This window comes from Hippichthys cyanospilos, chromosome 3, assembly GCF_059441005.1.
Source record: "Hippichthys cyanospilos isolate Australia breed blue-spotted pipefish chromosome 3, RoL_Hcya_1.0, whole genome shotgun sequence".
NCBI classification, from domain to species: domain Eukaryota; kingdom Metazoa; phylum Chordata; class Actinopteri; order Syngnathiformes; family Syngnathidae; genus Hippichthys; species Hippichthys cyanospilos.
Window position 1 is genome coordinate 9,109,477 of NC_142371.1, and position 15,651 is coordinate 9,125,127.

General features: G+C 39.7%; 1 protein-coding gene across 1 annotated transcript in view; it reads right to left on the bottom strand.

Annotated features, from left to right (window-relative positions):
* The window catches only part of vps13b (vacuolar protein sorting 13 homolog B), a 298,582-nt gene that overhangs the window by 46,426 nt on the left and 236,505 nt on the right, over positions 1–15,651 (bottom strand). The window contains exons 41-45 of the mRNA XM_088410037.1: positions 14,446–14,630; positions 3,916–4,112; positions 1,968–2,149; positions 1,653–1,873; positions 1,305–1,436 (exon numbers count right to left, since the gene is read on the bottom strand). Coding sequence (XP_088266163.1) covers positions 1,305–1,436; positions 1,653–1,873; positions 1,968–2,149; positions 3,916–4,112; positions 14,446–14,630 — 917 coding nt within the window. The remainder of the gene's footprint in view (positions 1–1,304; positions 1,437–1,652; positions 1,874–1,967; positions 2,150–3,915; positions 4,113–14,445; positions 14,631–15,651) is intronic.

Genomic DNA, 15,651 nt, shown 5'->3' on the forward strand with positions numbered 1-15,651 from the left:
AATCACAGCCCAACGATTAATTTCAAACAAACTTGTAAGCATTTGTTACATTGCCTTTTCCACAGGTAAAGACCACAGCTGTTTTTCTCGATAAAAATCCTCAAACAGCTATTATTTCTCACAAGTAAAACCAAGAGGATACTTCATGTCTCCATAGGCCAGTATAATGAGTCAGCACAGCTGAGCAGAGTCATGCAAAGCCAGCACGTCCCAAGTGTGTGAGCATGTTATGTGTGGTAGAGAAGTGGGTGGAGGACCTGGGCCAGATGAAGTCTTGGCAGGTGTCATCACTCAAATGTTACAATATTTTCTTGGGCATTACTTCAAACACTGCGCAGTGCTGGCTACCAGCAGTGGTGGTGAGTGTTGGGAAAGGAGAAACGATGAGGACCAATGTGTTTAAGTCTTACAGCAGACGTACTGCATTCGCCTTCGTCCCCACTTACAACAAAATATGACGGCCACATTCTGCATGGTATATGTATGTTTAGCGAGACATGTACAATCCAAAGTATTTTTGTGAACTGCTCCATTTGCTCTGAATTTGTTTAACTAACAGTCCACGTGGGAAAGGAGAGGCAAATGTGTGGTGTAGCTTTGATATCAGAGCATACACAGTATCTTCTGGGGATATGCCTGGCAGATTAGCATAGAGCCCGGGTAATATACGTACTTGCCTGTGCTTATTTAAATGACTCTTGCATTTCCTACATACGTGCATAGGTTTACCGATGACAAAGCGGTCAACTCTACATTTCTTTGCATCTAGGTCATTTGAGTTGAGTGCAGTGGCAATTTGTGCTGGCTCCTCCCAGAGTGTTTTTTGAGCGTTTTGTCCAAAGTTTAAAGCGCAATATTACGCAGGATGGGCAGAAACAACAAATTCAAATGCACTTGGGGCGAGTAAAATAAAACAATACATGGCTTTAATGTGGTTGCTGGCTTCCCAAAATAACGGTACGATAGATTTATATTTTTAAAACTGTTTGTTTGTCTTCCAGGAACCTTTTCAACTCTTTGACTTAAAATTTAATCACGTGTGTGTGGTTCTCCCAAATTTTAAGCACACAAGCTTCTTTTAAAATATGACAGTGTTCACAACTTTTACACTTGCAGCCAAAAGTGTGCAGTCTGTTGGAGTGACTCAACATGCAATTTAACGCCTGCTATTTAGGACCCTGGTAGATCAGACCCTGGTATTTTTACTGTACATTTTCTTTTAAATATAAAGTGATTTTGAGTCACTTGCGGACCACTAAAGTATTAGATGTGGTTTAATATACACAGCTTGGTCTGTATATTACCTGTTGCCAACTTTTCAGGGCAGTATCCAATGTGTGGATGGCATACTGACTGACTGTGGCAAACATCGGTTCCATAAAGAAGTTTGCATCCCACTGACTGCTTTGGAGAGAACAAGTGGCTGTAGCCAGGCCCTGCAACACAGTAAACATATAAATCAGATTGCTTAATCAAGGGACATTAATATATACTAGCGCCAATTTGAAGAGCACTCACGTTTTTCCATTACTGAATTGAGGGGATTGAAATACCAGTGATACCATGCAGTTCTATACCACACTACCACCAGGGTTTATGATCAAATACACGCATGGCTCTCCATCTTATGATGTCATTCTAATGTCATTTACCTGTATTAAACAGGGCTGCAGAATCTGCAGATGTGTTAAGTTTCGATACTCCAGCAGTTTGCAATCTAGCTGCGTAGAAAAGTTGAACTCAAGACAACGCTTTGGTCCACTGGTCCACTGACGCAAGAAGATCTGTGGCTCCCAAGTCTCGATAACCATAAACTCTTGTTTCTGAGGTATTTTTCTGTCTGGCAGGAAGGGTCGAAATTTTTGACATGGAACTGCGAGGAGAAGGAATATTCAAAATGAGTGTTAAGTTGATTCAAGCTTTGAATGGTAAACTGAATTTAGACAATCAATTGTATGCATCCTGACCTGTTCCCAGTTGTTCAAGGTGGTGGCAGAGATGAACTTGCATCTGTGCTAGCTGCAGGGACACACCCAAGGATGGCACAAACGAAGGTGCAAAGCAGGAGTCCACACGGGTACATGCTGCCAGGGCCATAGGGAACACCAACTGATCGCAGGGTATTTGGGATCCAGACTCACTATCTGAACTGAAGGTAGTAAGGAGAAGCAGATTTGACAATCAGTCAGCTCAAAATCTATGTGGAAGCCACATCATCAGTGAGTGGTGATTTTTTTTATTTTTAATGCTGGAAGTGTTGCTTTTTATCCCCGCTGGAAACTAAAATACAAACAAAATGAGTGCGTTAGAGAGGAATCAAATGTGATTGAAAGGGACAAATAATTTAAACAAAGGACATGTAGTGTTTGGAGTATGATTATAATGAAAGTCAGATGTATATTTAGTTTTACACTGTTTCTGGCAAAGTTGTTCTCTCTTTTCAGATTCTTCTCTTGTGTTTTCTCGGTCCTTCCCTTTTCGCTCGTCTAGCTCTCTAAGCCACACAGAATGTGGGCTTGGCAAAATCTATTCCACTTAAAGTTCCCTAAATCTCAGGAGGAAATAGGGGAGAGTGGAAATAAGTGAATTAAGATGAGAAGAAATTGGAGAGAATGCATGAAGCCCATAAGAAGTCAGAAGGTGTTTGCTGACATCTTGGAGAAGAGAAGCAGTGGTAGTAAGACTGGAAGACCAAACACATTCTTTTTGAGGTGTTACAAGTTGACCCAACCCTTCTGGCAACTCGTGAGCCAAACCAAAGGGGTCTTTTACTCCTCATGCTTCCCGTGAGCTTTCCCTCGATTAGATACACTCAAGGTAAGCAGGAAGGAATCCGGATGGGGCCTGACAGGCACTTGGTGTGCTGGGAAATCTCATTAGGCCGATCTGAACGCCTTCCAAACCCACTCCCAGCTCCTGCTCACCATATGTGGGACAAGGGACACATTGCTGACTCTTTGCACTTAGTCGCGTGGATGCGTGCTCTTCTACTATCATCCGCGCCCGTTGTAAATGTACACATGAAGGCGGTACACATAGGCGGCATCGTAACTGAACACACTTCTGTAAAAATAGAACAAACTCCTCAACGCACGACAACCTAAGCTCTCGTAAGTATCCGCGTAGGCGAGCCAAAACTACACTCGTATTCATACTACACCAGCAGGTACCTACAACTGGACACACTTCAACAAAAACACCTTGCACTCTTCTGGGAAGACTTCGTATAAAGTTTTGGAATGTGTCTGTGGGAATTTTCTGTCCATTCATCCAGATGAGCATTTGTGAGTTCAGAGGTCAGCGAAGTTGGATGGGAGGGCCTGGCTCACAACTTCTACTTTAATTCATCACAAATGTGCTTGGGATGGAACCCATCCTCAGGTTTGATGGGATTGACGTCAGGCCCGTCAGGTTCTTCCATACTACAATCATCCCACCATCTTTTCTGTACCTTGCTATGTGCTGTGGCATAGTCATGTTGGAACAAAGCATTTCACCAAGCTTTCATGAAGTGGGAGGTAGAATTTACATTATGTCTGGAAATGCAGTAATATTCCAGGCCAGGGGGAACTGAAATTTCGAACTAAGCTGCCATGGTACTGTTTGGATTCTGACCATATGATCCTGTTTGATGAAGGTCTCTCTGTCGTAACAATTTTTTTTAAATAGTTATTTTTTTTCTTCACTTTTCACTCGTTCATCACTTAGATGGCATATATGATAGCTTTGATCAGGTATTGGGTCACAGTGCAGGTAAGACATTTTGGCACCCTTATGATGGAAAAACCAAATTTGTGCTTGAAATAGATCACGTAGTTTGGTGAAAGGGTGGTGTTTTCTGTCATAGCCTAGCTCTTACATAACGTGGCATGTCCACAAAGACATACAAAAATTATGAGGTTTACATTCTTTTACCTCTGCTCATCTCCTCCCTCGTTGTTATTATTGAGGACAATCCTCCACACATCCGAGGCCACCAGTTCCTTCTGCTGGTCAGTGAAGCTGAGGCTGGGAAGCTGCAGCTGGCAGGCCAGGCTCTCCGACAGGCTAAAGTCACGATATGGAACAAAGGCCTGCTGGAGCTCATCCCAATACTCTAGGGTGCATGGTACCTGCGGGGGGGAGTTAAAAAAATGATACAGTTTTCATTTGCTCCTTGATTATGTTCATGAATCAAATGACTTGTATTGAAAACCGTTTCATCTTTCCTCCAATGAAATGACAGTAAATGCCAATTTCCATTTCAATCTCTCCCAGAAATAGAAAAAAAAATCATTTAATATCTATTTTTTAATATTCTATATAGCTGATTTGTTTATACCCGATTCAAAGAATACACCCATAGTCTAAGAGCTAAGGCAAATTTTTGAAGCCTGATTTTGCATGCGTGGCCCTTGTTCTATATTTGGCAGGCTTGTTACCATCACTATTTTCTGTGCTATGGCAATTTTAAAATACTTTTCACACTGTCAAGTCAAATAAATATAATGAAACATTTTTCCCTACACTCCCCAAAAACATGCATGGTAGATGGTAGATACATACAGTATATTGGACATTCCAATTTCCACTTGTGTGCAAGTGTGTATGCTTTGTGATTGGCTGGCAACCAGTTCAAGGTATACCCTGCCTACAGCCCAAGGACAGCTGGGATAGCGTAGCCCTGTGACCCCAGAAATTCTTAGCTCCTCAGAGAATAAAAAGAACATATGACTTAAAATTCCTGCATTGGATGTCCAGGTGTGTTGCAGCAATCTTTGTGTTCAGATACCAGTTGCATAAAGGGTTACATACAGTATATGCATTGTGTGTGGGCATTACGACTAAAACATGTTTACTTTAGGGCAGTGGCAAGTTATATACCACCAAGCTATGATGAGGTTAATATTTACATAGTCTACACCAGTGGTTCTCAAATGTCTTCACATGTCTCTCCTGCTTAGTGTAAACAGAGAGTTAGTTGCCTTGCTCAAAGGCACCATGATCATTCTGAAGTAAAATACAATTTTATTGCTCATCAAGTTAAAAAAAACCCCAAAACAATGTGTTTCTACCAGAGAACATCATCAACAAAGCGTGAGATGACAAGTCACATCCATAACAACACTGCATGACCACAGAATAACTTAACTGCAGGCTACAAGGTTCTCATTCGTCCCAGAGCTTTTTTTTTTTTTTTTCCCTTTTACACTGAATAACAATCAGGTTATGTGAACATTTTCACAGTTCAATGGACGGCAGGGCTCTTTTCATTTCTGTAATAGTGAGTCGACATTAGCATGCATGTGGTGGGTGGGTGCTCCTGTGTGAACAAAACCAAGTTCTCAGGTTTCACTGACCACCTGCAGAATCCAGCTACTGATGGATCAGTAGTGGCAGCGAGCTCTCAGCAGCCCACCTGATAAATGCCAGAGACTAAGGCATGGAGGTATATCTGCAGTGCATTGGTCTGTGTAAATTAAATTGCTTACTAAATCTATGGCGCTCCCAGGACAATTTGCAACTCTCAAGAGGGCCAGTGCGCACATGTGTTGTTTGAACCCCCTTAAATTTGTATGTGAGGGTCTGAACCTTGATCAGATGAGGTAACCGTAGTTTACATTGTGAATGAAATGCCACGTAGCGTTTCCTGGAATCAACTTTTCATAATTGCAGCAGACAGACTTGTGCACCCACAACCTTAGCACTTGCCACTGGAGCAGAAACTTGGGGGTCCACGCTGTCGTGTCTAGAAAAGTTCAGTGCTTACAATGTACAGTCCACATGAGAAGTTGATTTGATAATGGCACACATTTGTTTATTTTATTGTTGTAATATTATATGAATTACTGGCAAGTTTAGACGATACTTGTTTGGTTACTTATTTTTTAATAGCCCAAACTATAACCAAAATATTTATGCACAACAAAACAAATACTGTTTATTGTGTTACAGGGTAACCCATTGTTCACAGAATGTTTATTAAAAAACATAAAGTACATGAAAGAAGACCTTGAGGGAAACCAAGATGATTAAATTGAGATTCCAATATAAAACAGTAAATTAATGGTAGATCATTTTTCATCATCGTTCAGCTCGAGTGTAGTGGATTTATAATTCATAATCTCTCATGCGAACAATAACAAACCAGATGTAACATAAAAAAATGACAATACATTTTACAGACTTCTTTCATAAGTGGTGGAGAAAATGATGGACTTTTACCATTTAGGAAGCCCATTCCAAACCCGGAGGCTCAAAAACATTAAAAACCTGAAAAGGTCTGCCATTGTCCAAATATGCCTGGACATGGCTGAGAACATATAGTTTTGTATACATCACCCGGTTGTATTCGTGAAAAGCAATCAATAATTGCGAGTATGAAAGACAATATGGCGGTATACTGTATATGTACATCCAGGTGGTCTTATGAAGTGCAAGTAAATGCAGTCAGTAGGGTAAGTTTCACTGTGATTATGTGTGTATATCTTATCTGATGAACAAGATGTAACTATAAATACGTCACACACTCTGCTGGAAGTCTTTAAGGACTCGATGATGTAAGACTGCCAGGTCACCCTATTTCTTTAGTTGAAGTTCCATTTTGGAATCTGTTCAAATGCCAAGAAAACGTACATATGTTGAGGGCAAGTACAGTAAATATTCAAAACTATTTATAAATGTCTTTACATCTCAGGCGGCTGACTGATCTGACTTTCATCACTGTCAAGTACTTCAGTTTCTGCCAAACCTCAAACTATTATTTTGCGTGGAGTTACTTGTCTTGGACTGATTGACACATTACAGTCCCTCTGAAGGATAATTAAAGACAGGCGACCTAAAGCAAACACACAGCATGAAGAAATGATTTCAATTTCCACAATGAACCCAGGTGTGATCTCTGAATCAAAGTTCAAGTATGCCGGTGCAACTGAAGACTCCCCTAGCTTGCGCTGAGGCTCTGACTGCGAACATACCCCGCCCTCTTTTCCATGACTTTTATTAAAAAGATCAACACTGATTAGGTAGTTGTGTGACTTGTCTATGTATGTAAAAAATTCCGCAGCACGTTAAGTCTTATCAGCCAACAGAACAATTGAATTGACATCAGCTTGAGCAAATGTTTACCCAGGAGATGCAATCATTTTATTTTTCTCAAAATGACTCCTGCTATGCAGTCTCATGTGGGCTAATATATGTTAAAGTTAATCACTGTGGAAAATCATGGCTAAGATGTAATGTGTAAGTTTTAAAGAGGGACTGTGAAGTTTTTGGTGGATGAGGTGTAAAAACTACAAATCAAATTAACCACATGAACAGTATTTTCTTTTCATAGTGCATTAGCTGTGACTAATACAGGTCTACTTCAGTGTTGTCCTGTTAAAACAATAGTTATCTTGGCTGACACTCATTTGTGTCGCACCTACGCTAAACAGCTCATAGACTTTCCTTAAGTTTTTATTAAATTGGGGTCTGTGGGCCCTAGCCAACTGACAGTTCTAGGCGACACACAACAAAGCACAATTTTCCTTCAGTGAGGGAACACTGGATACACTGGTTTCATAGAGTGTGTTTTAAGTAGTTGTCACTCACAGGAGTATGATTGAAGGCTGTTTTCAAGTTCCCACTTTACAGCAGGCAACCAAAGTGGAGATCTTGCAGTTTTTCATCAACATATTTTGCGATCTTCTGCATGTAGTTCAAGTAAAGTCTGTGTTTTTCTGCTTCTGCAATGTAAACGGCGGGCCTTAACTGCGCTAAATTTAAGGGCAATGAGAAAACCCGCTTCAAGTAGCTCGCAATCCAGTTGGTGTGTTCACTGCTACAAAGGTGCAAACTCACATTTCTGCCTGCACCCTTCTACAAAAATATAAAAACAAAAAGAATCCACTCATACTTTGAATGTGCTTTGTGCCAAATTTATATTGGACATAATACGAGGGAGCGGCATGGCTCGGTGAAGTGGGTGTCTCCCAGCCGAGGGGTAGAAAAGCGCCATATAAGTGAAAGTCCATTTACTGGGCTAACCCGTTTTGAACTATATAGAAAATGTAGCAAATAGCGTTGATATTCTTTAGTGGAAAATGTCGACACTGTAAATTGACACCTTCATTATTTATACTTTCCACCTTTTGTTTTTACATTGTGCTGGACTCTTGGCATTATTCTAGCAAAAATACTCTGTATATCTGTATGTATGTACGTACGTCAACCCTTAGGGTCAACCCTAAGAAATAAAAGGGGGGCGGACAGAAAGTGTAACCAGACCGAAAGGAGATCTGAGAAAATGCAGGTTCCTTTCTGCTCTCCTCGTGAGTAAAAGGCCCTTGTCTTCCTTCTTGTTTGTTGTTTACTAAGTTTATTTAGGTTGCCTGAACCTGACAGTATGTATGTATGTATGTACCTATGTAAAGTAAAAATCCTCTACAACAAAACCTGCATGTGCAAAAATACGCCCCAGTGTGAAAAAAAATCCATGCATTAGAGCCTTTCCCTCTTTCTTATATCCCCATACAAGGAAAAGTTCCCCTGTTCATATTACTAAATGTTTTTTATTCTTCATTTGCGTTGCACTGAAATTCACTATAGCGAAAACAAGTCTGCAGAAAAGTCTAGCTTGGTTTATACTTGATGTGCCGGCACACGTTTTGCAGCACTTAATATTCTATAGTACACAATATTCTCCCATACTATAGGCGACAATAAATGGACTCTACAACAGACAAACAACACTACTGTATAATAGAGGAAGAGAATCCTAGTAGATTCATATGACCAAAATTCTTCCAAGCATTTTAAAACAGACTCCTCATCTCTCCCCAACGTGGTGTTCGCCAGCAGTTGTTTACGGTATTTAGATCACGATATTCCTTTTCAGCCGAATCATAAAGGTGTTTGTACCGGCAATCTTCCATAAGCAATAGTTCTTCCGGCATGGTTTTCGCTAATAAAGAAATTCCGGAAGATATGCGTTGCAGAAAATCTGTTCCACGTGCACTCTGCGCGGAGGGGCGTGGTTGCCGAAATAACGTCATTTGACGCATGGAGCTCGCGTACGCGTCATGGTTAAACCAAGCATAACACTTGAAGATAGGATAAAAGTAATAGATAAAAGATGGATGAAACAAAGTGAAAGACATTATGCAAGAAATGTATGTAAGTATGGAAACGAATGCTTATTGTAAATTTGGCAATTTTTTTCTTTCCTTTTTCTTTTGTTTCAATGTTGGATGGTTTTGTTTTCAATTTCATTGGGATTATAGATTGCACAACACTTTTATGTTTACGTCCGAGACATAGATTTGCTATAGTGAAAAGTCCCCTGTTGTGAAAGATTTCTGGCTGCAAATAGGATTTCGTTGTAGAGGAGTTCTACTGCACTGTATGTATGTATGTATACATGGATGTATGTATACATTTATGTCTGGAGTCTGTATGTCTACTTTGTAGCTATCTACTGTTTCTACTGATCTATTATTTTTGATTTTCTATCATTGTATTTAATTTTTAAGAACGGTACTTCATCGTATTTAATTTTTAATAACGGTACTTATATGTTGTAATTTATGCTTTATATTAAATGCCGCATATAACATTTTACAGCAGGCTTTTAAAGAGCTTCATACAATACAATCTGAGTTTAGAATTGTTCTAACATACCCTTCTTGCCCTCCTGATATGAGGTGGGACAGTCCCTGCTCCTGTACTAATTCTTAATTTGAATTAGTGTGCTGGTTCACAGTTCAATGAAAATGTGTTAGTCAAACTACTCTCTTCCTCTGTACCATCATTACTTTAGAGCTCTACAGGCAGGAACATGAAGAGGTCCCATCAGAATTCCATCAATCTCTTATCCTGCCACTTTCCTTCATCTGTGTGTAAAAATAGTGAAAGCAGTAATGTGACTGAGGGGAAGTAGTAGTTTTGGAATTCAACTGGATTACACTGGAACTAGTTGGGAAACCACAAGTATTTAAATGCAGTAGAATTTGATTTTATACACATGATCTACTCTGGGGACAAGCAAGGGTTATGGCTTCGAAACATGACTGCTTAGGCCCTACCTTTTTATCTCTTCAGCAAAGTAGAGACAGGGAGCACATCAGCAGCAGATAGCATTTGTGGCAGTGACAGGAAGAGGGTGAAAAGAGAGGGAAAATATGGATTGCATTTTGTCCACTTGCAATCACCCCTAAAGAGCTATTTTCAGAAAAACGTTACATGACAGGAAGGAGAATGATAGGAATTACAAGACAGTACTCTTTGCTCCCTATTCCTTTTTCTTTTCCTACGCCTCTCACTTTACATTTCTCAAAATCTATCAACCGCCATCTCAGTGTGGCTCTGTGGTAATTCTAGAGGCCTGAGAAATAATGACTGCCTTGGTTTCCCCCCTCACTCTCTGTAGTGTCTCGATGCAAAGTGAGTTAAATTCTTTTTGGAAAATAAACCAAATCATTTGTTTTTTTATGGCTGCATTTCCGTCCTTTGACTTTTTTCTTTTTTTTTCTGGTCTTGAGAGGAAGTGAAATAATTAAAACATCTGCACTTCTGCAAAAAGTAAGGCTAGCTGCTGTTGGCCAGAGGCTTGAATCTATTACATCTGTGATCACAATGACTTTTGGCTGATGACGGAGGGGTTCAGTTCAAATAACCCCCTTGAACCTAAGACTTGTGCTCGCACACAACTGAGAGACTGATCTGAGTATTTGGATACAAGTCTAAGGCAAATTTGGCTAACCCCATAAGCAATGGAGCCAATAAATTATGATTACTTCACAGTCAGATTTTTCAAAAGGTCATGCATTTTTCAAATAGAGTAAAAGCATCAAGGCCTTTCACCCATGCCCCCCTGAATAATGTTTATTGCCATGTGTACCTGCGGTATGTTTTTCTGGCTCACTTTTTCATGTAACTTTCCTGTCTTCTAGCATGGCCAGATATATTGTACATCTATGACTTTCTCAAGGATTATTTACACAGTAGGACCTATTATATCCAACATGGATTCTGCAGAGATAAATTATCTTACCATTTCACATTACCCAAAGGTGGTTTCAGTACTAGATGGGGGCTGAGAACCTGCTCCTTTCAACACTTGAATGAAACACTCATCATTTGTTTAACAGACTTATTTGAGGCCAGGAACATGCCAGATGACAGGGGGGATTAGAAGATGTGGAAAACACATGTTCATCAACCACAGGTTGGATTCTGCATTTCTTGCCATGTAACTCATTTTCACACATAACTCTTAAGTAGCAAGCATGTTTAGGATATTATGAACTTGGTATTTGGGGTGATGAATATGTAATATTCCTGGATGGTTTATACATTTTGATGCAGCATAATCAGATATACAGTAACACATTGGTTTAGTTTATTGAAAGGCAGACAAATTAGTCATTAATAATCTTGTCATACGTAAGTGTTCAGGTACATCAGACACCTTTAGTCCAAAACAAGTTACATACAACAGTATTTTATTTAAGCTAAGGAAAACGTTGAAGCCTGGCTGCTGTTCAGAAAAGACACAAAGGTGATGGCTCAACCTCATCAGTCATATTTTCCGTACACTATACAAACGAAGGACATTTCTTCTGGAATGTGTAAGCATGTCATTGATTTATTTGACCAGTACCAACTAGTGATGAAAGCCTTCTTCTAGAAGGCAATTTATTAGGGGATGGAGTGGGGGTAGGGGTGTGTGGGATCATCACAGGCACAATCCTTTGGGTAGAATATTGAAGAACTTCAACACAACTATTGCACTTTGGATCACAACCACATTGTAGGTCCAAAGTCATTGTAGCTCAAAGTACGTATTTCAAAAGTAGTTATTAATGAATGCTTAATGTTGCAAAGAAATCATCATACAAAAAAAATGCTCAGGTAAAACCGAGATTGACTACGACGAATGCTACCATGCTACTACTTGATGTAGGTATAGCAAGGAAAGTGACATCCAAATATTACATCAAAATAAAATACAAGCTAAGACTGATCACTGGTGAACAATGAGCTTGCATGGGTCGACTGTAATGATAATGTTTGTAACCTAAACTTATTTCAAACTGGCAAACATTTATTCTAACTGAATATGCATGAATTATATTAGTTGCACAAAAATTGTGAGCCTGCAAAAAAACCCAAAAAAAAACAAAAGTGCCGTAATTCCCCAAATATACGACGCACCTGTGTTTATGACGTTTAATGCTTGCATACTATCTTTTGGTATATATGATGATACAGTATAGTAATTTTTTTTTGTCAAAAGAAGTGGTGTATAATCCTAAATCAGATAAAAGAAGAATTATAACGATAAAGTCAAGATGGAAAGGTAGGAAGGAGGTGCTTTGAAAATGCGTAAAACTAGTGATAGAGGAGAAGACATGATGATCAAACCTCAGTAGACTCAGTAGCTGAAACAGCCTGCCAAAAACATAACCTCATCTGGGTTTGAAGACACCTGGCTTTTCACACCAGGGCATGTAAGATGAATTTCACAGCTGTCTCACCGTACATTACACATTTGGAGGGACAGCAGGGCTCCATGTCATTCAATAACATGTAAGGTGTGGGTCTCTCCAGACTTGGATCATGAGAATCGTATTGGCATACAGCCCAGCTTAGAGAATTTATTTGTAGTTCACGGTGAATGATGTTGAGCAAGAAGCAGTGAAGGAACTTTGTGGATTATCTCTGCTCTGTAGGACCCAACCACCTTCGTTTTAGCAGCACGACTCCAAGACTGCTAAGAGATCCTGTATGGACGCATAACACACGTCACTCTTTGCATCTTCCAGATGTGCCATCGAGGCTAATGTAATATACGTCTGTGTATATCTGTGTTTCGGCAGGATGTTGCAAGACTGAGGTGTACGTCATTCTATTCATTTTGGCGTGCCCGACTACGATTGCTCCAATGAGACCAATTCTGTCAGGAATAGACAGGTTGAACTGTCGGACAGCATGCTCACATCAGCATAAGTCAGCCGCCCTTTTCCAGACACTGTCATGCTATGTGGGAAACTTCTGCAACAAGGCACTACAAAACCTAGTAGACCTATAACTGTATATGAGTATACTGCTATGAACCCATAATCGTAGTAGAATGATGATTCATTACTGGCCTCATCAAAGCACGCCTGGCATTTGAGGGAATGACGGGAAGGGGGCAAAGTGATTTTTTTTTTTTTTTTCACAGGGCATCAAATCATGGCTCGCACCCCTCATTGACATCTGTTGAGGTGAAAACTGTACAGTCTGTAGTGACAGACTGTCTGCCTGTCTGATACTGACATACGTCCGTTGATACTGACATACGTCCGTTTTGCTGATGGGCCATCGAAGGACAAACTACGGACAAGGCCAGACAAAACTGTGAATTTAGTCCCATCATTTTCGTCTGTCGTCATACCTGTGTCACCTGTCACTATTGGTGTAACATCAACACGGAAATCTTCGAAATTCCTGAGAAGTACTCAAACTTCCATACTTAGAAGAATGAAATTTTAACACCGTATGAAATGCATACCACACACAATCTTGCTCAACACATTCATTGTACATGACTAAATTAAAATCCAATGTTTACAATTAAGTATTAAGAAAATTGTGTGTTATGAAATATGATTTGATAGAATAAGTCACCTGTGCACAGTTGAGCAAAGCACTCCTGGATGCCTTTCAAAGAAGTGACAACATTCAAGCGACCAGTGGGAACATCTCAAAGTGACAATCTCGTTCTGATTTGCTCTTAACTAGGAAATGCAACTTAGGTGTTGAAAGATTAAAAAAAAAACATTTAGTAAATTAAGTGCAGCAAAACCTTGCATTTTACTTGTAGTCTAAGTGGACAGATGATATGTGCTCACATCTGAATTTCGTTTTATGTAACTGTTACTGTGAATAGCCTTTTATAGAAACACTTCAGTGTAGCGTGCCTGAATCACAACGATGTGCATGCTCCCTAGTGGATGTGATTGCTTTTGCACCCCAGTGCTAAGGTAACACATTAAATCAATGTACAGCACACATGCTGTTGCCTGCAGGCTATGCATTGTAGTGTGGGTTTATTTTGTTTTTTTGTCTCAAGATTGTCTACCTTATTTGGATGATTTTCAGATAGTAATAATTAGCTTTGGCTTTTGTTTTCGAATGACGGAGGTTTGATACGTTATTTTTTGACTGAGCTATCAGAAGATGATGATGTATGTAAGTGCTGGAAATGATGACCAAAGTGCCAGAGATGATGACAACAGTTTCTTTTAAACTTCCAAAAAACATGGACTGATGACCACAAAATGTAAATATAAATGACGGACCAGCAAAACTTTGTAAAATGCCCACCGTTTGTGTCTATAAATTCAATAAGCATATAATTGAATTATACCAACTGTGTTGGAAGTTCTTGGACATAAAGACTTTCTCTACTGTAGAATCAAATAAGGTTCCCAGTTTTACCTGTAAGGCATCCCCAAGGTCGGTCATACTGATTTCTGGGTCGGCTGTGGTGTTGAAAGGAACTGGAGTTATCCTGATGAAGGTAAGGACACGGGGTTCAGGATATCTCCACACCATTAGTCCTGGGCTATCTTCTGTTTCACCATAGAACACAACTTCATGTGGTCCTGGCCATCTATGGGAGTCTGTCAAAATTAAAATATTAATAATTTGAGGCAGACACTACTTGACCGAGACACACAGTTGCAAGAAAATATGTCATCTTTTGAAATTACCTGAATTGCTGCATAATTGCTCATAATTTATACCACAGCAAAAAACAAACCGTTTTCTTGAACTAATGCCACTCAAACTACAGTGAACCCCGGCAAATTTGGAATGTGGACTGGAGTGGAGAGAATAACTTCCCATCAATCTTAGCATTAGCTATGGTAAGGCATGTACTTCAGAATATGGATGGATGTAAGGCAAGGACACCTGATTGGTAAAAGTAAGCTAAACCAAAAAAGGATAACATTTCTGTAGGTTGTAGCGCTGGTATACACTGCAATATGTTTTCAATTAAGTGAATCTAAGCCTTTGTAAAGTGCTTTGGACATAAACAGAAAGTGCTTATAAGTGCATCCATTAAGCATTCAGCATTTGGATAAAGACATTTTTCCTCATCTGGTGGACATATATGTATGTGTGTGTGTGTGTCCCCCCCAGAAAAAGCATAGCATTTGAATACATTCAAGACATTAGGTGATATCAACACACTTAATGTTATAGATCATTAAGATCCCAACATCTTATCTTTCTTGAAATGATCTCTCCAACCTATAATTGACAACAGCATTTTCAGAGCTGAATTGGAATTTCTTGGTCACAACCAGGCTCAGTTTCAGCCTGGTTACTTGTATCAAGAAATCGCTTAAATTGTACCTGTCACATGAAGTCGGGTTAGCAAATAGATATAGAGCAAGCATCGAGGACTAGACTATCTTCCTCCTTTATGACCTGGAAGAATTACGGTAAACAGAAAAAATAATTCTGCTGTCTACCAGGAAATCCTGCAGAGCAATGTCTGGCCATCGGTTAGCCCTTTTAAGCTTAAGTTATCTTGGGTTATGCAATACAACAACCCCCCAACATACCAGCAAGTCTAATTCTGTGAGGTGCTGTGATATGACCTTAAATAAGCAGTGAAGGCTCAAAAACACTCCA